Genomic DNA, 24,350 nt, shown 5'->3' with positions numbered 1-24,350 from the left:
TTTGTAGTATCCAGCTTTTGATCCATGAAACTTCCTAATTATCTCCTTCATTAAATAATGATTTTTTTCTTAATGTTAAATCCTGGGTGTTGTGAACTTTTAACAGATATGTACTGTGGTGCATTCTAACAAAGAAACCATTTCAGGTTTCTGTTTAGCACATTCACAATTTTATATGGCTCAGAAAACCTTACAAAGTTCTTTAATGAGATTCTTCCCTTTTTGTGAATGACTTATTTTCAATATTTCTTAACCAAACTGATTCCTGCATGTTTTAGTGATTTTGTCTGTTGCGCATTTTGATTCTTTGGCATCTTTATTCATGGCCATGATTCATGATGATGTTTGAGATGTTTGAGCAATATAAATACTGGAAAACAATGTTTATTCTTCTATCACTTACCCTTGTTTAATCCATTGTTTCCATTCTTTCTGACAGCACTCAAGAATGACCAAAAAAAGGAAACGCCAAGATGACTTTCAAAAAGTAAAATTAAAAGTTGGTAAAAAGAAGCCTAAATTAGAGAATGCTACGGCCACACACTTCAAGACAAAGGCCATACATGTGCCCGAACAACTTAAAGAGGACAGAACGCTTCCAACCAACAATAGAAAACTTAACATAAAGGTAAACTGTAAACCTTTCCTTGATAATGTGAAAAGCTTTCTTTCACATGTGGAATGTTACCTTTTTATAAAAAGGTTTAATCTCAATGATTTGCCTTAGGGCTGTATGGTGTATTGTTAGGTGATGTTTGGGTTACCAATAACTGATCTCACAACTGTATCTTTCATACTTCAGAAAGTTTTGCTAAACTAAATCTGTAGGGAATTGCCCCATAGTAAACTCTTTTTTGTTGATATATGTCACCTGGAAGTAGTTCTTACATTTAATTCATATTTGTTAAGTTCTTGATGGATGGTTTTTCTATTCTTACAGCTGATTAAGGTGAGATCTTGTGGGTAGTTGTTTTTGAACTAATTGTAGCATGTAACTTGTTACCTGGTTTGTAGTAAAGAGTAGGTATCCCTTTTGTAAAGTGCTTTACCAGGACAGTGCTGTAGATTTTGTAAGATTTTAGAATTATTTATATCTGTATTATGAGGTATGTATTGGGAAAATAAAATTACCAAATGGTATCCTCTGAATAAAACACACCACGTGAAAGTGTGCAGAAGATTTTGTTAATTTTGGAAAGGATAAATATGTTTGGAATCTAGTAGGTCTGCAGTAAGTGTTGAGTGTTACTGATCTTAGTAAAGCTAACCAACATCTGAAAATACATCTTGATACTTTGCACAAGGAATTCAGCTTAGCTAGTTTTAGTTAAAATGTTTACATGAAAGGGATCCATAGTAATGTTCACACTTAAAATCTGTATTTTTATTTATAGGATTTGCTGTCACAGATGCATCACTATAATGCTGGTGTTAAACAAAGTGCTCTTCTCGGACTTAAAGACCTTTTGTCTCAATACCCATTTATAATTGATGCACACCTTTCAAACATATTAAGTGAAGTGACTGCTGTGTTTACAGATAGAGATGCTAATGTACGATTAGCAGCAGTTCAACTTCTTCAATTCCTGGCCCCCAAAATACGAACTGAACAAATTTCTCCATTTTTCCCTTTGGTAAGTGCCCATCTCTCTAGTGCCATGACTCACATTACTGAAGGAATTCAGGAGGACTCTTTAAAAGTTTTGGACGTACTGCTGGAACATTACCCAGCTCTCATTACTGGCCGCAGCAGTATATTGCTTAAGAATTTTGTAGAACTCATTTCTCATCAGCAGCTGTCCAAAGGACTGGTAAATAGAGACAGATCCCAGTCCTGGATACTTTCCGTAAATCCTAACCGGAGAGTCACTTCTCAGCAATGGAGGCTGAAAGTCTTAGCGAGACTCAGTAAATTCCTTCAGGCCTTGGCAGATGGATCCAGTAGGTTGAGAGAAAGTGAAGGACTTCAGGAACAAAAAGAAACTCCCCATGCCACTAGCAACTCCATTTTTATCAACTGGAAGGATCATGCCAGCGACCAGCAACAGATCCAGGTTTATGAAAATGGGGGTTCACAGCCAAATGTCAGTTCACAGTTCAGGCTACGGTAAGGATTTCAGTTATGTCCACACTCAGTTTTCCTATATTAAATTTTAACTGCTGACCATTACTGGCTAATGGTGGGAAGACATAATACTTGTCTTTCATAATTTTCATGTAGTTATTCATGATGAGTTGATTAGATGGCTCCCAATGTCAAGAGTCATTTAAAAGTATGTTTTCATTTGTAGCCAAAGCCTAATTAGAAGTAAAACTTAAAATTGCTGTTGGCTTTGCTGTTTTAGTATTTTGTTTTTCTTACCAGTTTTGATCAATATAATTGATAGTTTATGGTGCTTCATTTTACTGTATTTTATATTTAAATTAAGCAGTGAACAGCACATTATGAAATCATTAAGGTTTTTTATTCTTACCTTTCCCTATTAGGTACTTGGGAGCACTAGGTGCTGTGGATGAAGACCTGTCATCCCCTGAAAATCTGAAAGGATTCATTGAGATTATAATTCCATTGCTAATTGAATGCTGGATTGAAGCTTTGCCTCCACAATTAGCCGCTTCTGTTGGAAATGGTGTAGAGCGAGAGCCTCTACAGGTTATGCAGCAAGTCCTGAATGTCATTTCCCTGCTGTGGAAACTCTCCAAACAGCAGGATGAAACCCATACATTGGTGAGAACTAATGGGCTCTTTATTATTTTATTAGTAATGCCTTTTATCATAATTGAGATTAGAAATCAGCTACTACAGATTGAATATGGATTCTCCAAAGACTACCCATAATTTAGTTGTAAACTTGTTTCCTTTTTTTTTTTTCATAAAAGCACAAATCTAAATAGTTTCTGCTAAGTTCTTAACTAGATTTTAGTCTTTTTCAGTGAAGTGCATAACATAAAATTTTTTTTGTGAGGTTATTAGCTGGATATAATTAATTTTTTCAGTGAAATGCATGACAAATTTCTCATTTGTATTTGGTTTTATTATAAATGATTTCACAGTAATATTAAAATGTGTTGCTCATAGACCAGATATTGTGGTGTTACTTTTAATCTTAGCACTTTGGAGATACATATCTTTGAGTTCAAGGTCAGCTTGGTCTATATGATGAGGTCCAGGCATAGTGATACTCTGTCTCTGAAAATGAATAAAGAAATAAATAGCAACACAAAACCAGTGTTGCTTGTGGCAAACTAAGAACATTTGGAAGGTTTCTTAGGGGATTGAACAGTTGCTTGTTAAGTGGTTCCTGTTGTTGTGTTATCGAATGCAGCAGTGGAAGATTGTGCTGAAGTCATAGTGATAGCAATGGAGTATGCTCTATGTTGTGCAAGTAACGGGGAACAAAGCTGTGAGGTCAGGTTTGCTAAGTTACGGTGCTAGCACTCACAGGCAGCTTCAGGAGCACTGCTGTAAAGTGGGAGGCATCTCTTCTGCAGAAGACCTCTCACAAAGACTTGGTTAGACCCATGTGAATCTTTTAAAGTTGCCTATATACACATGCAACACTGAGAAGGCATTTTTTTGTTTGTTTTCATTTTAGTCTTTTTTGTTTGAGCTAAATATGAGAATGAGCCATTATGCTATGTGAGGTAAAACTAATGATAAAGAGTAATTTTGAAAAGCATTATGGATTTGTGCTAAAATGTGCTTAAAGGGCTTTTTCTATTATTGCTAGTCCATCACTATCTGCAGGGATGTTTTTAAATTGCTTTTACAACTAGGATAGCATCTTCTTATTGATTATACTTTTGAGCTCCAAAGTATATTAGCAACAAACTAATAGGTAAGAGTGTAGTGTGTTACACTAGGAAGCAAAGCTTAGTTCTTAATGACATTTTGTGGTATAGGCTCACAGTAATATATAGAGCTTAGAAAAATCTATATTTGTAATTTTAATGGATCTATAGCAATTCTTTTTTCAAGACAGGGTTTCTCTGTAGCTTTGGAGCCTGTCCTGGAACTCACTCTGAAGACCAGGCTGCCTTCGAACTCACAGATATCCACCTATCTCTGCCTCCCGAGTGCTGGGATTAAAGGTGTGCGCCAACGACACCATCACCCAGCTCTATAGCAATTCTTGATTTAAAGTTATATGACTTGAAAATTTTTGATGTAGAATGGTATTAAAACTTAGCTGCACAATGAAATGCCTTTTTTGTGCTGTTGAATACATTCTGTGAGGCATTACTACTTCATTATAAGACAGCCTTTGTATTAGATACTGATGTTTAACCATAGGCTAATAATAAAGTGTACTGAATATATTTAAGGTAGGCTAGGCCAAATTTTGATACTTGCTTAATTAGGTCTATTAAAATGCATTTGGATTTAAGATATTTTCTACTTAAAATGGGTTTATTAGGATAAAACTCAGCAAGTCAGGATTTTCATCTGACAGACTGAGAGAAATAGAAACTATGATACTTAATATGGACTAGTATTTCTCCACTTTAAATGCTTTTGTAGTATTTGTATTTAGAACAGGAGACAAAATACACAGTCTGCAAATTCATTACTTGTGGTAGTTTCCGGTCTTGAAATTTAATGGATATTTAAAATAGTATGCTTTATAACTTTATCATTACAGGGTTGTATAGTAGTATTTCATTTATATGGGATCCTTAAGACATAGACTGTTGAAGACTAGAACACTATATTGAGATACTGTATAAAACTGGTATGAGTAGGGCCAGGAGATGATGGTTCAGTGGTTCAAAATGATTACTCTCTTTGCTTCCTCTTTAATATTTATTTATTTATTTTGTTTTACATGTATAAGTGTTCACCTACATAGATATGGGTGCATCACATGTGTGCACCTGATACCTGCAGAGGCCTGGAGAGGACTTTGGATTCCCTGTAACTGAAGTTCCAGGTTGTTGTGAGCTCCCATATGGGTGCTGGGAACTAAACCCAGGTTCCTAACCACTGAGCCATCTCTCCAGCCCTTTGAGTGTATAGTGCTGAGGCCATTAGTTTGGTTATAGCCTTTGCCTATGGTGGATAGGTCACAATTCCGCTCCAGATGCCTATAACTCTAGCTCTAGGAAATTTAATGCCTTTAACCTCATGGGCACCTACACTTGTGTATAGATTCACACACAGATGATTATGCGTACATGTAATTAAAGCAAAAATCTTACAAGGGGGTGGTGAATTTATGTTGGAATAATATGTACATACATAATGCATAGTCACACATATTTACAGTATTAAAGGTGGAACCCAGAGCCTGAGCTGTACTAACTGAGCTATTCTCAGCCCCCAGATATCTAAAAACACCTTGCTGTCTATGCTAGACTGTAATAATTTGGTAAAAAAGAACTATTATAAGCAAATGTAAAATTTTATCTGCATTGTGACATCAAAAGGAAATTTAATGTGTTTTACCACCCCCCTGTTCCTTTCCTACTTACTTTACTGGTAGAATAATAGAGAAATATTGGGTGACCTGTATAATGGCTTAATCTTTAGGAAGAAGGAAATGACATTCCTTTGAGCACAAATCACAGACATGGGCTGAATTGCAAGTTTTTTATTTTTGTAATTGTAGATTTTTCTATCAATGAATTGACATCTAGGATAAATGTAGTCTTAGAAGTGCCGCTTGCTTGACTACTGGAACCTTTTCATGCATTTGGTGTAGATAGTCTTGTCAGACTTTTCTTTTTGGGACTGCCAGCTCCCCAATAATGACACAAAAACTTATTAATTATGAAAGCTTGGCCTTAGCTTAGGCTTGTTTCTAGCTCTTACAATTTAAATCAACCAGTTTCTATTAATCTACGCTTTGCCATGTGGCTCGTTACCTCTCCTCCACTCTATACATCCGACTTCCTTAGTGTATCCCTGGTGTCTTCTGCAGTGCCAGATTCTAACCCTGAGTTCCTCTCTCTGCCCAGAAGTCCCGGCTATTCTCTCCTGCCTAGCTATTGGCCTTCAACTCTTTATTAAACCAGTCAGGTGCTTTAGTCAGGTAAGGCAAAACATAGACACATCTTCACACAGTGTAAACAAATATCCCACAGCAATTTGATTTGCTAGTATTTACAACACAATCGAGAAATTTCATTTATGTTCAAATATTTTAAAAGATAATTTGAAGCTTTGGTCTTGGCTCCAAAAGAAACCTCAAAGTACATTGATTGCATCATAGTATAGCATTTGAGGATGTGAGTCCTTACTGGGGTTGTTCATTTCTCATGTGTATGTCTTTAATGTGTACCTAGTTTTAAGAATGCAAATGAGAACATGATTTAACATTACATTTTTTCTTTTAGGGTCCTGCCATTGTAGTGTTAGGAACTGTTATAATCACTATAAATGTTTTGTGTCTTAGATTTATATCTTAATGCTTGCTTTACTTCTATTTCATGTTTTATCATTGTTATTTCATAAAAATTAGAATTTGAAACCAAACAGCCATTTTTTCCCCTTATATGTATTAGGTTCATTACAATTTAAATTCAAGCCAAGTATGGTGGGATATGCTTGTATCCCAGTTTCTGAGGATATTTATTGTTGCGATGAAACACCATCACCAAAAGCAAGTTGGGGAGGAGAGGGTTTATTTTGCTTACAGTTCCGACTGTTCATTGGAGGAATTCAGGATAGGAACTCCGACAGGGTAGGAACCTGAAGGCAGGAGCTGATAGAGAAGCTCTGGAGGAGTACTGCTCCTGGCTTGCTCCTTATGGCTTGCTAAGCCTGCCTTCTTATTAGAACCGAGGGCTACCTACTGAGGAGTGGCACCATCCATAAGGGGCTGGGCCCTCCCCTATCAACCACTAATTAAGAAGATGTCCTGCAAGCTTGCCTATGGAGGCATTTTTTAAGTTGAGGTTTCCTTTTAGATGATTACAGCTTGTGTTAAATTGACTTAAAAATTAGCCACTTCACCCAGCATTCAAGAGATGAAGGCAGGAAGATTTCAAGTTCTATGCCAGTCTGGGTTATGTGGTGAAAACTGGTCTTAAAAATAATTCCAGGGCTGGGGAAAGAGCTCAGTGGATAAAGTGCTTGCTGGTTAGGCATGGTGATCTGAGTTTTATGTCAGCACCCAGGTCAATGCTGGGCATTGTGATGGCACATGCACTTAGAATCCCATTACTGGGGCAGGAGAGACAGGTGGATTCCTGGGCTTGCCAGCTAGCCACCTAGCCTATTGGTGAGCTCCAGACCAATGAGAGACCTTGTTTTAAAAAACAAAAATAGCTCCTGAGGAACAGCACTTGAGATTGACCTCTGACCCCTACATACGCTTGCACATACAATACAGCATATAATTCCTCAGTTATATTGGTCACTTTTTTTTTTGCCCTTGGTGCTTATGAATGAATACTAGCTATACTTTAAGTACTTGATAGCTCAATGTGAGAGATGACTACTGTATTAGATAGCATATAAAGGAATAATTGTTATTTCAGAAGTCTTCAGTATTATTGTACTATTCTGAACTTGGGAGACAAAGGTATGAACATTATTAATAAGGTGCTTGTTAATAGTGCATACCTTCTGGTGGCATTGATGGTAAATGGTATAGAATGTCAATATTAGGAATAAAGTCTGAAGTAGGATGTTAAAAGCGTACATGGGAAAAAAAGCATACATGGAAATGGGTGGTAAGGAGCACAGAGTTCAGGAAGTACTCTGAAGATAATAAGGTATTTTAAATGTAACTTAAGGAGCAAGTAGAAACACTGGGGAATGGTCTTACAGAGAGCATAAAGTAGAAGACATGCTTAAATATTAAATTAATGGTTAAAATTAGGAATTTTTCTTAAATCTCATTTACTTGTGAATAAAAATTGAATGCTGTGTTTGATTTTAAATTTTATTTATGTACTACAGCATTAGCAGAAGTAGTCTTACAATGGGATATTATTTATAGTTAAGTATCACATTATCAAATTTCTGCCTAAGTTTTAGTTACTTTACATTTTGTCTTGTGTTTTTTTTCTAATCTGAACCTTTATTTCAATAGGAGTCATGGCTTCGAAAGAATTACCTTACTGATTTCAAACATCATTTTATGAGCCATTTTCCATATGCCTTAAAAGAAATAACCAAGCAACGAAAGAAAGAGACAAATAAAAGGTATTACAGTTGTTTTTCTACTGTGTGGGAATAATATGCTTTGTATCCTAAAATTATTAGAGGATAGCCATAACCTGCAACTTTGTATACTGTGAGGCATTCGTATCTAAATCTTAATGAAAATGAAAACTAGCAAAGAAAGACTTACCTTGAACAAATCACTTTAAGCCTTAGGACTAGCAGTCTGCTTTGATTTTGTAGTTCTGTATATATTTTTGCCATAGGTATGTCAGATTACATAAATAGGAATTGAATACAAATTGCTGAGACAGCTAGCTTATTAAAGTTCATCTATTTGTTCTCATGTGTCCATCAGGAAACTGATAATGAAGCTGTATTATCCTGAAGAAGATCAGAAAGGGTCATAGAGGATGGAGTTTAATAATAATTAAAGTCGACTTCAAATGAGAGCAGGTGTGAAAATAGAAACACTGAGGCTCTTTGAGCAAGGTTCAAGGTGCTCATAATTGATGAGGTTATTGATTGTATGAGTTTTTCATGAATTCACTAAGTACTTGCCCCTTAATATAAATGGGGTATTTTAGTAGAGAAAAAGTATTTTAGGGCACACTCTTGGCTTTCTAAATGATTTTATTGTTGATACTAAGCAAGTACATCAGAATCTAGTTGGAGCTGATTTCATGAGTTTTTAGGTTCAGTGAAAGATCCTGCCTCAAAAAGAAAAGTATAGGGGTTAGAGACAGAAGTGGGTAAAGGCACTTGCCTGACTGCCTGTGTTAATGCCAGGACCTAAATGGTAGAAGAGACTAGACTCCTCCAAGTTGCCCTCTGACATCCACAAGTGTGGCACTTGTATGCCCACTTACATCCACAATATAAGCAAATAAAAAACAGAAACCAAACAAACCAAAAAAACCCCAAAACACCATCAAGGAAAGATACCTGTTGTTATCCATGGGCCTCCATGTTATATTTGTATGGGTACCTGCAGACATGCACACACCACACACGTATATAACACTACACACATATCATCTGAAAGAGCATAAGGAAGAGGCTACTTACTAAAGATTTACTAGATATTCAATAATCATGCTTACATTATTTCATTTAATGTGCTGTTGAGACAGGGTTTCTCTGTGTAGCTTTGGAGCCTTTCCTGGAACTCACTCTGTAGCCCAGGCTGGCCTTGAACTCACAGAGATCCGCCTGCCTCTGCCTCCCGAGTGCTGGGATTAAAGGCATGCGCCACCACTGCCCGGCTTATAATAGATTTTTAAAAGGTTTATTTTTCTTTTATGAGTATTTTGCTTACATATAAGTAGGTGTGTGCATGTGTACCTGTGTGTGTGTGTATGTCTGTGACCCATGGTGGTCAGAAGAGTGTGTCAGATTCCTGGGAACTGGTTCAGAGGGTTGTGAGTAACCAACCATGTGCTGGAAACCAAATCCATTGTCCTCTGCTAGAACAGCAAGTGTTCTTAACCATTGAACATCTCTCCAGCCCTCAGTTCATGAGTTTTAAATTGCTTGCTTTTCTGTGTAATGTCATTCTTTGTGGTCTTGCCTGGAATGAATATGATTTCATTTTACAGTTTATCATTACTTTTAACTTTTTCATTAGTAAACTTTAACATGGGTATATATGGTCAAGTGAAAAACAATAATGTAGGATTATGCGTTCCATGGTCTTAAATGTTTGCTTAGGATCTTGGAATATATTCAAGGCCATTTTAGACTTGGATTTGGCAGATAATTTCATAAAAATGAACCAAGTGAACCTACGAATGGGAGGCGAACAAAGGACATTGTTGCTAATGTTTAAATTTGTGCTTTCAATTAAAAATTGGAATTTTGGGTATCTTCCGTCTTTCGCTGAATTTGAAGCTTAAGTTTTCTAGCTTTTTGTTCTCTTTTTAAAGTTTCTGTCATTACATCTGGGATCATTTTGGATCATTTATTTACTTATTTTTATGTGAATGGGTGTTCTGCCTGCACATGTATCTGTGCACCATGTACATTCAGTGCCCACAGAGGCCAGAAGAAGGTGTTGGATCCCCTGGGTCTGGAGTTACAGGTTATTGTGAGCCACCATGTGGGTGCTGGGAATTGAACCCAGGTTCTCTGGAAGAGCAGCCAGTGCTTTTAATCTCTGGAGAGCTCTCTGGAGTGCTCTCTCTCTCTCTTCCTTTTTTTCCCCCCAAATAAAAGTACCATTTCTCTATTTTGAGGGTGTGTGTGTAATCTACATACTCGTGTGTGCAGGTGTATGATCCTGAGGCAATTCAAGAGGTCATGCTCTACCTTATTTTTTACCTTATTCTCCTCAAATTCATAGGTTCACTTGGTTAATTTTTATGAAATTGTCTGCCAAATCCAAGTCTAAATGTAGCCGTGAACATATTCCAAGATCCTAAGCGGACACTTAAGGCCATGATTTGGGTCTCTAAAGGAATGTGGAGGTAGGATGGTGGTCAGCAAGCCCCAATGGTCCTCCGTCTCCATTTTATCACCGTCCTAGAGTTATAGGCAGTTGCATTACATATTTGGATTTATACATGGGTTCTGGGGATTGGAATCTTCTTACCCACTGAACCATCTCCTTGGCCTCCATTTCTCCATTTCTGAATAATGATTTCAGCAGTGTAAGGTTCTAGGTTTCCTTTTGCATGTGCACAGTAACACTATGGTCTCCTGGTTTCCATTGCTGTTAGGAAGTCATCTTGAGTTGACTCAATTTAAATGTTACTTTTGTTTCTTTTGTTTCTCTTTGAGACATGGTCTTAGTAGTCAAGCCTAGACTCTAACTTACTGTGTAGCTAAGAATAGCCTTGGATTACTGATTGTTCTGCTATCCTAGTTAGGGTTACTATTGCTGTGACTAAACACCATGACCAAAAGCAAGTTGGGGAGGAAAGAGTTTTTTTGTCTTGTACTTCTACATTGTAGTCCATCACTGAAGGACAGGAACTCAAGCAGGGCTGGAACGTGGAGGTAGGAGCTGATACAGAGGCTATGGATGAGTGCTGCTTTACCTGTTTTGCTCCCCCATGACAGAACCCAGGACTATCAACCCAGGGATGACCCCACCCACAATGGTCTGGGTTCTTTCACATCCATCACTAATTAAGAAAATGCCATACAGGCTTGCATACAGTCCAGTCTTATGGAGGCATTTTCTCAGTTGAGGTTCCTGTGCCCCTTGTCATTCTTAACTTGTGCCAGGTTGACATAAAACTAGACAGTATACCTGCCTTTGCCTTCTGTGTGCTAGGATTGCAGGTATGTGCCACCATACCTGGCCTTTTTCCCCAACACCCTTGCAATTTTCCTTTTTCTCTTTATTCTTCACTTTCTTATAGCTTTTTAAAAAAAGATTAGTTATTATGTATACAGTGTTCTGACATGTATGCCTACACACCAGAAGAGGGCACCAGATCTCATTATAGATGGTTGTGAGCCACCATGTGGTTGCTGGGAATTGAACTCAGGCCCTCTGGAAGAGCAGCCAGTGTTCTTAACCTCTGAGCTATCTCTCCAGCCTGTTTCTTATAGTTTTATAGTGATATTTCAATAGGTGTTTTTCAAGAAAGGGTTTCTCTGGCTGTCCTGCAACTCACTCTATAGGTAGGCTTTAAAGTTAGAGATCATCCTGTCTCTTAAGTGTGGGATTGAAGGTGTGCACCACCATGCCCAGCTCTTGTATATTTAGTTTTAAAACTTTCTGTGTAAATAACTAGAGGAACAGAATTAACGCTTCTAAATTGCAGATATCCATTAAGACCTTCTAGATAGTGGTTCAAGACTCCTTTTAAGGGTCAAATGACCCTTTCATAGAGGTCACCTTAGACCATTGGAAAACACAGATTGACCGTAGCAAAATTAGTTATGAAGTAGCATTGAAATAATTTTATGGTTGGGTGGGGTCACCACAGCATGAGGAACTGTGTTAAAGGGTCTCAGTATTAGGAAGGTTGAGAACCATTGTTCTAGATAGTAATTAGGCTGTGTGTGAGAAACTTATGTATAGTAAATGTTCAAGGTTTCATTCTCTTCTAATAATGAAATTTCACATTTTTAGTAGAGATTGACTACATAAGGTAAAAACGATTTTTTTCTCAGCTTCCTTGGGAGTATTTAAATTGGTACTTTCTTTTTTTTAAACTTATTTATTTATTATGTATACAGTGTTCTGTCTGCATATATACCTGCAGATCAGAAGAGGGCACCAGATCTCATTATAGATGGTTGTGAGCCACCATGTGGTTGCTGGGAATTGAACTCATGACCTCTGGAAGAACAGCCAGTTCTCTTAACCTCTGAGCCATCTCTCCAGCCCCTAAATTGGTACTTTCTAAACTCTCTGAGATGTCTTTCAGTGTCAGACTTGTGTTCTGAGTTGTCCATTGGCCGTCTCTGTGGGTTTATGCCATGTTTAAATTCAGCATATCTAAAACAAGACTTTAGTCTGGGTCTCTGTTTTTCTTTAGCTCTCATAAGTCACCAGGGCTTAAATTCGTGACTCCTCCAAAGTCTCCAAACTCATATACATACATTTAAACAAATTTCAAATCCAGATACTTTTATTTTTCCTGAATGCCTTCTTAGTCTGTTCCAACATCGACTCTTGTCATTCCTGGCATGGTTCACCTAAATTGCTTAAGTAGCCACACAGCCTTTTCTTCGATAATAGTCTGTAACACTCAGTTTCCTTTTGTACCCATGTAGTCTAAAAGCAGCAAGTAGCTGTGTTTCTTCTTTGTCTGCAGAATTTGTTTTGATGTCTTTAGCCACTGACTCATTGTCACTTGGTACCATTTTTCCCTTTCAGGCTTGTCATGTCCAGCCTTGCATTTGATGCTCAGTAGCACCAGACTTAATTTCTGTACTGGGATATGTATGGTAATTCACTACATGCCTTTGCTCAAGCCTTACCTAGGGTTGTCCTTTCCTTTATTTATTTAGGTTATTTGAGATACTTATGATTATGGCTAATGTTTTTCTAAACAGAGTTGCCTCTACTATTAAATAATCTGAGATGAATATATTCTAAGTTGCAACTTATTTTTATTAGGATACTCTGCTTGAGGTATTTTGTAATTTCTTTGAAGCTTTGGAAGGAATTGTTTTACTTGGCTGAAAGAAATGAAATGATTTTAGTATTTTAATAGATGAATTATAAAATTGGATGATTGCTTACCTGGATGAGTTTTCTTTTTACTTTTTGGTTTTTTTGATACAGGTTTTCTCTGTAAAACAGTGTAAAACAGTCCTGACTGTCCTGGTACTCACTCTGTAGACCAGGCTGGCCTTGAACTCACAGAGATTCACCTGCCTCTGCCTCCCAAGTGCTGGGATTAAAGGTGTGCACCACCACCACCCAGCATACAATTTTTAATGTTTGTTTATTTTTGAGGCAGGATTTCACTATGTAGCCCTGACTGATCCAGAACTCACTATGTAGACCACGCTGCCCTTGAACTCAAGAGATTGGGCTGTCTCTGCCTCCCAAGTACTGGAATTAGAGGCATAATGCCGTCACACCCTGCAGTTCTCCTATTTCATGCACGAACAAATTATGATGAGAAACTAGTGGTTCTTTTAAAGCAGATGATTAGTTTGAAGTTAAGTAAAAATCAGCATTACTGTAATGTTCCACTAAATACAAGTACTTGCTTTAAAAATGTCTTGAAGTGAGTTAGGATTTTCAGGTCTTATCCAGCCTTGTACAAAGTCTTAAGATTCCAGTGCAGTGTTAGGTTTCACCATTTGCTCTTCTTGGAGTAGTAACTCAATAATGACCAGAGCCATAGATGCTCTACTTTTTTTTTTTTTTTTAATATAACCTTGATTCCACAGGGTAGTTTTATTTATAGAACTATGGCCTAAAGTTGCCTTGTACTCTGTCTTCTTGGGAATTGTAAATTCTACAAGAAAAAATTTTTTTATCCGTGTTAGGACTATTTTAAGTGTTCACAAGCAGGTGTGGTTTATAGATCTGTGTGTGTGTGTGTTTTGTTTTTAGCATCAAGCATTGCACGGTTCTCTCCAATAATGTAGATCATCTTTTACTGAATTTAACGCTGTCTGATATCATGGTCTCGCTGGCAAATGCCTCAACTTTGCAGAATGATTCCAGTTGGATAGAAACGATAAGGAAATTTGTGACGGAGACCCTTAAAGGTGGTGCTAGGCTGAACAGTAAACAGCTGAACAGATTGCTTGGAGTCTCCTGGAGGCTGATACAGATGCAACCAAACAGAGGTAGGTGGTGCAGGAGAGGCGCTCTGGGTCTGGCATAAATAGTGATTGCCGTCACTCCATGTAGTTATGCTGCTTACATTCAAGCCATTGCAAGCCTAAGTGTTTACAAAGCAGTCTGCTTGAGCACTGGGACTGTGGCTTAAAGTGCTGCTTTCTTGGGCTGGGGCTGTTCTGAAGCAAACTGGTGAAGATGTCTGCCTGGATGTACTTACTCCTCCTCTGTTTAGCTTGAAATTAAGTTAGTTTTCTGAAGTGACTTACTAATTTTTTTCCCCATTCAAATCAAAGCTTTCCTTTTTCATCCTTTCTAATACCTTGGTTTTTGTCATCCTAGGTTTGTTCCTAAGAAAAGTGATAATGTAATCTGGTTGCTTTGACTTTTGTTTGTTACACTGTTGCTATATATGATAAGCATCAGTTTATGCCTAAGACAGCTTTGCCCAGGAACAAAGAAGTACTGTGTGGAAGGAGTATCTGTCCTATGCAGTTGTTTTCTTTCTCTTCTCAGAGGCTACAGAGAATCTCATTAAGGCAGTGTATACGCTGTATCAGCAGAGAGGCCTGCTTCTTCCAGTTAGGACTTTGTTAATCAAATTTTTCAGTAAAATCTATCAGAAAGAAGAACTGAGGTCTTACAGATTGAGGTAAAGATTTTTTTATTTTCCCTTAGTCTCTTGCTGAGTTTTGTAGTCTGTATACATCAGTATGATTAAGTCTTTAAAGTTTTTTGTTGAATTCAAGAAATGGTATAAAATTTTATCAACAAGAATTCTTCATAGTGCTAGAAAACTATACCCATATCTTAACAGACTAAGATAATGCAAGGCTGAAGTTGTTTTGTAGGTGGCAACATACTAAAGGCGCCAGTTTATTGTTTCATATATTTTATGGTAGCTAACACAGGATAAACAACTCACATAGATCTCACTGGTGTCCCTTTTCATTTAGAAATTATATAATTTAGTGAGCAAAACTGCCCCTGCTACGAAAGGAATGCCAGTATCCTACCTGCTTTCAAATGCTTAAATAAGAAAATGTGTTATTTGTATATCACTACTTTTGTTATATTTAAATAGAAAAAAAGGATTAGTTTTGGTTTTAGTAATAGCTCATGTTTGCAAATTAACATTTATCCTGTTCCTCCTTGGCCTTCCTAAGGTACCGAAGCAGAGTGCTATCCCGTTGGCTGGCTGGCCTCCCATTGCAGCTTTCTCACCTTGGCTCCCGAAACCCTGAGCTGTCCACACAACTGATTGATATCATTCATACTGCTGCAGCACAAGCAAATAAGGACTTACTGAAAAGCTTACAAGCTGCTGCTCTACGAATTTATGGTGAGTGTTTAGTGGTGGAGGTTGGCCTGCATCTATTCCAACAAGGAAATGGAATGTTAAAAGGGAGTTCTATGATTTGCCTTTCTTTTGGTTTGCATTAGGCTAAATTGCTCAAACAAAATACTAAATTCATTTTAAGTATATTGGAATAGTTTTTACCTTTTATATTCTCCCTACCTGTTTTTGTTGTTGTTTTGGAAGGTGTGTTCGTTTGGGACAGGGCCCAATGAAGTTCAGGCTCCTCAAACTTGAGATCTTCTTGTCTCTACTTCAAGTACACATCCCTCCATGCCCAACTTGACTGTTTTCATTCTTAAGTTATCTTTAAAACAATTCATAAAATTTAACTGAAAAGGTACTTTGAAAATTCTTTTGATGCTTTGCTGGCAAGACAGTTCTTGTGTTAACCATCATGAGTATCTTTGATGACTCCAATATCAATATTCTATTCATCTCTAGAACTGACTTACTGCTTAGTATTTTGAAGAAAAATATTAATAAAAGCTTATTGGCATTTATATTTGTAAAGTATATATGACTTACATTTATTGAGATATAAGTCACATGCTGTAAATTTTATCATTTTGTAATGCTGTATAATTCAGTGATTCTTAAGTATATTCCTTTTTTTTTTTTTTTTTTTTTTTTTTTTTTTTCGAGACAGGTTTCTTGTGTAGCTTTGCGCCTTTCTGAGCTCACTTGTAGCCCAGGCTGGCCTCGAACTCACAGAGATCCGCCTGCCTCTGCCTCCCAAGTGCTGGGATTAAAGGCGTGCGCCACCACGCCCGGCTTAAGTATATTCCTAAGGTGGTACTATTATTACTACTACATAATTCTAGAATGTTTTCATCACTCCCAAAAGAAACCGTGTTTTTATTAGTCATCTCCTAGTCTTTCTTTACTCCAGCTCCTGACAACAGTTAATGTATATTCTGTTTATAGCTTTGCCTATCTGGACTTTATTTTAAAGATTAAAAAAAAATACATTTTAAATCATGTGTCTGTGTGTGGGTTTATGCATGTGGGTACAGTGCTCTTGGAGTTCAGCGGTATCAGATCTCCCTGGAGCTGGAGTTAGAGGAAGTTGTGAGCCGCCTGATCTGGTCTAGCAACATGCTCTTCACCTCTGAGCCCTCTCTCCAGCCCGTTTTCATCACCATCAACATTTTTATTTTAAAAAATCTGTTTCTATGAAGACCGTTGGATGTTGTAAAGTTGTTGTTTTTTTTTTTTTTTTTTTTCTTTTTTCGAGACAGGGTTTCTCATGTAGCTTTGCGCCTTTCCTGGAGTTCACTTGGTAACCCAGGCTGGCCTCGAACTCACAGAGATCCGCCTGCCTCTGCCTCCCGAGTGCTGGGATTAAAGGCGTGCGCCACCAACGCCCGGCTGGATGTTGTAAAGTTAATAGTGTCAAAAATGATTAAGTTCAGTATTTTACTTAAATAGCTTAGTAAGCCATACATGATAAAATTTGGTATGTAATTGTTAAAATTGAAATTTAACATCATTTGTCAGCTTTGAATTCATTGGAAGTCATCAAGGTGCTTTAATAATTTAATCTGTGGTTTGTGTATCTTTTATAGTTGAATTTCATATTTACCTCCCCACTAGATCCACAAGAAGGCGCTGTGGTGGTTCTTCCTGCAGAGTCTCAGCAGCGTCTGGTTCAGCTTTTGTATTTTCTGCCTTCTCTGCCTGCTGATTTGCTTTCTCGGTTAAGTCGGTGCTGCATTATGGGGAGACTCGGTTCAAGTTTGGCTGCCACACTTATTGGAATACTGTACATGAGGTATTACTGAAGTGATCTGTATTTTAAGTGTATCATCTTTCGTTACACAATGGAAATACAGAAGTTTTCTTTTGTTTTGCTTAGTTTTCTGAGAATAGGATCTTTCTGTATAGTCCTGGCTGTCCTGGAAATCTCTGTAGACCAGGCTGGCCTCAAACTCAGAGATCCACCTGCCTCTGCCTTCTGAGTGCTGGGAGTAAAGGCGTGCGCCACCAGGCCCAGGTGTCAGTTGCTTCTTGTATTAAACTTATTTTTGGCTATTGTTAACTGCACTGTGGTTCATAATTGTCTGCCTCACTTTTCTAGCATGAGCTGTTCACAGTGTTGTTTATAAATGAGAAGTCAAGGTTTACTTATGTGTGTTTGTGTGTCAGAATGATTATATTTTTAGGAGTTTGAAGCACTGACTAGTTTTCTATGCTTTTCTTCCTTAGAAATAGAAAAAAATTCTGAACTTTGGTTTAATGTTAGGCCTTTGAAATTTCTTTTTTTTTTTTTTTTTTTTTATCTGTAACCAGAAGTGTTTTTACTTACTGGTTTCCATTGGAGGCTACACTGTTCCTTAGCTACAGTGTCTAAAATTCTGTCGAGAGTAGCTTTTTTTTTTTTTTTTAAAGATTTATTTATTTATTATACAGTGTAATGTCTGCATGTATCCTTGCAGGCCAGAAGAGGGCACCAGATCTCCTTCTTCTTACAGATGGTTGAGAGCCACCATGTGGTTGCTGGGAATTGAACTCAGGACCTCTGGAAGAACAGCCAGTGTTCTTAACCACTGAGCCATCTCTCCAGCCCAAGAGTAGCTTTTTTGAATACTTACTGAATTCGAGTCTCTGGAAAGTACATTTAATGTTTATGAATATCAGTTATGGTTGTCTAAAGTTGATTAGCTTTTGTCAAGAGTGGGTTCAACAGTCTTGCTTTTTTGAACTTACCTTCCTCTGGAGATTTGTAGTGCTAGTTGGAAACTTGGATTAATCTGCAACACTGCTAAGCTAATGAGGGTTCATAATCAGTAACAGCAGATTGTGACTGGGGCAGGAGCTCAGTGGGAGAGAGTTGGTTTGAGGCCTGGTTATCATCCTGGTTCAGCAGTAGTTTGGTTCCTTCAGACGAACTTTTAAGTACTTCAGGTTTTCTTCTTCAGTATCTCTCCTCTTCTGCTAGACCATGATTATATACCAGCCAGTTTTTATAGTCTGTCCTACACTGGTATAAAAGTCTTGCTTCTTAATCCCATATCTGCTGGGTGCTGTTGCCAGATTATTTTTCCAGAGATATCTTTGATAAATTTTATTTTGTTGCATTAACTGGGCTTAGAGAATAAATTCACCTTTTGTAGTTTTGATGCCCAGCTGTTTGAGAACTAGGTTATTCCCGGTGTGAAAACCCCATCATTTAGACATTGTTCATTTTCTCGGTTTTTAAGAAGGGTGTTTAGAATTACTGCCTGTACCCTCCCCTCCATTTATAGTTTCTTAGGATTTGACAACCACCTCCTGTTGCCCTTTTTTAATTTGTTGCCGCCTTTTAAGCCACTTAAGCAACTGCAGCTCTGCTGCTATCAGCAGCCGTTGGGCTGCAGCGCGCCTGCCACATCTGAGGGTTCTGAGGGAGTTCTGCTCCCTCACACTCTTCAGACCTCTCTCCCGCTGACGAACTCGAGATTCAAAGGTTAAGGGGGAATTCTGCCCCTCAGAGAGTCTGAGTAGCAAGTAGCTCACCTTTCCTTGCTCACATCCTCCCCAAAAGCCCCCATGCTTCTTCTCCCCTCCTTATAAACCCTTCTCTACCTCACTCCTCCCTACCACTTCCTGTCAGCTAGTTGCTGGCAGTCTCCTGACCACAGGTGAATTTTATTTAACCAAACACATCTTTGCATCATTAAACAAATGTTCCAGAGCATAAACAAAAGTTAACACACCTTGAAATAATATTCTACAACAACCCCCCTACCAATACCATTCTGGAATAAAAACAGTGGTTAGAAAACAACTTAGTCCTGAACAGATATGCCATGTGGCAAATTCTTGTAAGAGTATTTGGGACAATTGATAAGTAGTATGTCATGCTGTCTTTAAAACTAAAGTGATACTGGGTTTGCTGTCAAGTTCTAATGTTATTTATGTTCTATGGCCTTTCTCATTTGCATTTCTGCCCATGATTTTTATAGCTAGATTGGACAATATAATTATGGATAATTTTTTCCCCAAAAAACATGAATAAGGAAATTTCTCTACAGTGTTGAACAGAGAGAAATTGGACTAAGAAACTTTGTCTTGGGGGTTTTCATGAGGGTGCATGTGGTGCACATTTCCAGGACCAAATTTGGTTTGCCTCTTTCACTTTTGCATAATTATTAATACTGCTCCTTTTAGTAGTGCTCTGGCTTGGGTAAAGCTGAGTGAGTATGGGCTGCTTGTGATCTGTTCCAAGTCAAACTTGAAGTGGACTTTCTACTTGTAGCCACTGGGTGGCACAGTTGCTTCCTGTATTTACTGGGTGTAAGGATGTTTTCTATCAACTCTTTTGTCCCTCTTGCTGTCCTTTCTGTTGAGTTCCTGTGATATACCTCCATAGATGTCTGCACGTTGCTTGGAATGACACAAGAATGCTTGCTTATTTAGTGTGCCTCCTCCTATTTAAGAATATTAATAAATACAAAGGCAGAGTTTTTTTGCTTGTTTGTTTTTTTACAACCCCCTTGTGACAGGAGGTAAATTAGATAAGCCTAATTTTGTCTGGCATTTACTCAGTTGTCTGATAAAATCTGTAATATCAGCTGGTTAGACCTGATCATTATGTCTTTTTGCTGCATCTCTGCTTGGCATTCACACTTTCCCTAAGGAAGCCTTGCTCTGAGGGTTTTTCAGAGAACAGCTAGTAACTTGTCCTACAGGAGAAACCAAGTACTTCTCATTTTACATTTGGTTTTGGTCTTTTGAGATAGGGTCTCATGTAACTGATGTGGGTCTCAAACTCAGTGTGTAGCTGAGGGTGACCTTGAACTCCTGATTTTCCTGCCTCTGCCTCACAAGTACAGGGATTACAAGTTTGTGCCACTATGTCCAGCTCATTTAGACTTTGTTTAAACAGTAGCTGTTTTACTGTTCTTTTGTGAGGGTACACCAGAATGTAGCATATTATTGCTTTAACAATAAACTTTTTAAGTCTGATTAGGATGCTTTTTGCTTTAGTTTGCTGTGAAGCTGAGATTTCATTAATTATCTTACTTGGTAAGGGTAAGACTTTATATAAATAAAAAACTTAGTACATAGTAGTGGAACCTGCCACTGAAATAAAAACTTCTTTGGCTCTTTGGCTCTAATTTTGAAATGTGCTGAAGTTTGGCTACATCATATATATGGGCCAGTTATAGTTATGTTTTTAATGAAACATAACTATAAATATTTGCACCTCTAACTTTCATAATTGCAATACTGGGGTCCTTATATGAAGTTTAAACAGTATATATACTGTGGGTTTTACATAACTTGCAATTAGATTTGTTTTTTAAAATTTTAAATTTATTTAAGGTGTGTGTGTGTGTGTGTGTGTGTGTGTGTGTGTGTGTGTGTGTGTAACGTACACATACATGTGGAGGTCAGAAGACATTCTGCAGAAGTCAGTTCTCTACTACCATATGGGTCCCAGGGACTGAACTCAGGTCATAATGTTTGGTAGAAGGTGCTTTTACACTGAGTAATTTTGCCAGCCTAGGTTTGTTTTCAGTAAAGGAAAATGCAGGACTGGGATTATGGCTCAGTGTTAGGGTACTTGGAGGTCCTGAGATTAATCTCTGAAGAACCCTCATTTTTCTTTAATGGTTTGTTTGTTATTTATTTTTGCCTTTATATGCATTGATGTTTTGCCTGAAAGTATGAGGGTGTTGGATTCCATGGGAACTGGAATTACAGACAGCTGTGAGCTGCCATGTTGGTGTTGGGAATTGAACCCAGGTTCTGTGGAAGAACAGCCCCGTGCTTTTAGCTGCTGAGCGAGCTATCCAGCCCTCTCCCATCCCCTGGCTCTTAATACAGACTGGTAATAGTTCTTTTGTTTCTTCTAGATCGTCCTTTTCTGGATGGAGCCACTCGGTTAATGACTACTTAATGACAGATGTGGACTATCTCAGCTTCTTATTTTCCACACTTACAGGTAGCCATATTAACAATCATGTCAAGTTAAAAAGAGAACACAATGCTATGTGACCGTCACATTAGCCTCCTTAGACATGCTCATGGAAGTATGGTGTTATGAACATGGAAGCAGTTAGCTTATTGGGCAGTATCTGTGGCAGTCTGCTCATGCTGGGGGCTGCTGGTCAGGAGGCTCATTGGCAGGTTTCTGTGTGGGTTGGACAAAGTATAAAAGAGCCAAGAGGGACATGTGAATTTTTAGGTAAGGTAATCCATGTTCAGGTGGGGTGATCCACCTCTCCATTCCACCCTTTTCTCCCCAAAGAAGAGACTTAGAGCCAATGAGTAACTGAAAAGCATTTGAGGACCATTGTATAAGAACATACAGTGTTGAATGTATTTTGAAGGGATCATATTGTTGCTGCTTCCTCTTTGTTCATTTGCTTTGTATCATTTTTTTTTTTTTGAGACAGTGCTTCCCTATGAAACTTTGGCCTTGAACTTGGTGATCCCCTACCTCTGCCTCCAGAGTGCTGGGATTAAAGACCTGTGACACCATGCTCCATTCATTTTCCTTGTTAAAAGCTACTGCCCCCCCCCCCTTTAAAAATTCAAGATTACTAAAGCTCCCAATAGAAGTTGTTAATTTTTTTTTTTTTTTTTTTTGCTGTGTTGGAGATTGGGTGAGATCACATCCTTTGCATGTGTAGTTAATGTGAATTTTATGGTTTCATTTCTAGGATTTAATTCCTTAAGACACTGTAAGATACAGAAATACAACAAAGAAGAACTATTATGAGTGTTTGAGTGTTGTATATTGCTGCTCTGTGATTTATTTTTCAGCTGACTCTGTTTGTCACCCACATTAGGGTTTTCAAAAGAGGAGTTGGCCTGGCTTCAGAACCTTCGAGGAGTTCCTCATGTCATCCAGACATCGCTTTCCCCTGTGCTTCTCTACCTTACAGACTTGGACCAGTTTTTACACCATTGGGATATAACAGAGGTAACTGCATCCAGAAAGAAACTGTTCATTTCCGTAGTCCTGCTGGAGTCACCAGTGCTTGCTGTGTTCTGGGTACTACTAGACACAGCAGGGTGTAGAGTGGTCCTCAGGCTGGAGAGGACCGCTGTGTCTGTAGGGGGAAATCCATGTGTTTTGAAGAGGGAGAATATGTACATAGAGCTTCATGGAAGAGGATGAATTTGAGTTAGTAAATGAAAGACCTTAGGTAAAGGTTGGCATCTTTGAAAGTGAGTTTTTATTTTTATTTTCTTTCTTTCTTTCTTTCTTTCTTTCTTTCTTTCTTTCTTTCTTTCTTTCTTTCTTTCTTTCTTTCTTATCTGTCTATCTATCTATCTATCTATCTATCTATCTATCTATCTATCTATCTATCTGTCTATCTATCTATCTAGTGTTTCGAGACAGGGTTTCTCTGTGTAGCCTTTTGGAGCCTGTTCTTGAACTCACTCTGTAGACCAGGCTGGCCTCGAACTCATAGAGATCTGCCTGCCTCTGCCTCCCAAGTGCTGGAATTAAAGTTGTGTGCCACCACTGCCCTCCTGAAAGTGAGTTGTTAAAGAAAAAAATCGCTCATTAGTTTCTTAAGAATTAATGTGTAATTTATTAAAATTAAAGTTACGGAAGACCCCAATTCATGAAAAGGTCTTAGAGAAATCAGAAATACAAGAAACATACCTAAATATAATAAAGGCAATTTACAGCAACCTAACAGCCACCATCAAATTAAACAGAGAGAAACTCAAAGCGATTCCACTAAAATCAGGAACAAGACAAGGCTGTCTACTCTCCCCATATTTATTCAAAATAGTACTTGAAGTTCTAGCTAGAGCAATAAGACAACAAAAGGAGATCAAGGGGATACAAATTAGAAAGGAAGAAGTCAAACTTCCACTATTTGCAGATGATATGATAGTATACATAAGTGACCCCAAAAATTCTACCAGGAAACTCCTACAGCTGATAAACTCCTTCAGTAAAGTGGCAGGATACAAGATCAACTCAAAAAAGTCAGTAGCCCTCCTAGACACAAATAATAAAAGTGCTGAGAAAGCAGTCAGAGAAACATCACCTTTTACAATAGCCACAAATAATATAAAATACCTTGGGTAACACTAACTAAACAAGTGAAGGACCTGTATGATAAGAACTTTAAGTCTCTGAAGAAAGAAATTGAAGAAGATATCAGAAAATGGAAAGATCTTCCCATGCTCATGGATAGGCAGGATTAACATAGTAAAAATGGCAATTTTACCAAAAGCAATCTACAGATTGAACACAATCCCCATCAAAATCCCAACACAATTCTTCACAGACTTAGAAAGAACAATACTCAACTTCATATGGAAAAACAAAAAACCTAGGATAGCTAAAAGAATCCTGTATAATAAAGCAACCTCTGGAGGCATCACCATACCTGACCTCAAGCGCTACTATAGAGCTATAGTAAAGAAAACAAACAAACAAAAAAAACCAGCCTGGTCTGGCATAAAAACCAACATGTGGACCAATGGAATTGAATTGAAGACCGTGACATTAATCCACACACATACAAACACCTGATTTTTGAAAAGAAGCCAAAACTATACACAATGGAAAAAAGAAAGTATCTTCAACAAATGATACTGGCATAACTGGATGTCAACATGTAAAAGATTACAAATAGAGCTATATCTGCCACCATGCACAAAAC

At 37.9% G+C, this 24,350-nt stretch overlaps 1 protein-coding gene across 3 annotated transcripts in view; it reads left to right on the top strand.

The window, feature by feature from the left end:
- Tex10 (testis expressed 10) overlaps positions 1–24,350 on the top strand; it is a 44,333-nt gene that overhangs the window by 3,026 nt on the left and 16,957 nt on the right. For 2 of the 3 annotated variants that reach the window (XR_005090829.1, XM_028882765.2), the window contains exons 2-11: positions 440–628; positions 1,395–2,107; positions 2,488–2,728; positions 8,040–8,152; positions 14,139–14,377; positions 14,886–15,021; positions 15,536–15,711; positions 17,323–17,500; positions 21,570–21,658; positions 22,509–22,642. Coding sequence is in view for 2 of the 3 variants with exons in the window: in XM_028882765.2 (XP_028738598.1) it covers positions 449–628; positions 1,395–2,107; positions 2,488–2,728; positions 8,040–8,152; positions 14,139–14,377; positions 14,886–15,021; positions 15,536–15,711; positions 17,323–17,500; positions 21,570–21,658; positions 22,509–22,642 (2,199 nt within the window). In the remaining variant the exon portion in view is untranslated. The remainder of the gene's footprint in view (positions 1–439; positions 629–1,394; positions 2,108–2,487; positions 2,729–8,039; positions 8,153–14,138; positions 14,378–14,885; positions 15,022–15,535; positions 15,712–17,322; positions 17,501–21,569; positions 21,659–22,508; positions 22,643–24,350) is intronic. The other variant, XM_037202597.1, reaches the window with a different exon arrangement.

The sequence above is a fragment of the Peromyscus leucopus genome, chromosome 2 (assembly GCF_004664715.2).
Source record: "Peromyscus leucopus breed LL Stock chromosome 2, UCI_PerLeu_2.1, whole genome shotgun sequence".
Classification (NCBI taxonomy): Eukaryota; Metazoa; Chordata; class Mammalia; order Rodentia; family Cricetidae; genus Peromyscus; species Peromyscus leucopus.
Note: the sequence above shows the minus strand (reverse complement) of the source record. Positions and strands in the feature narration are given on the sequence as shown.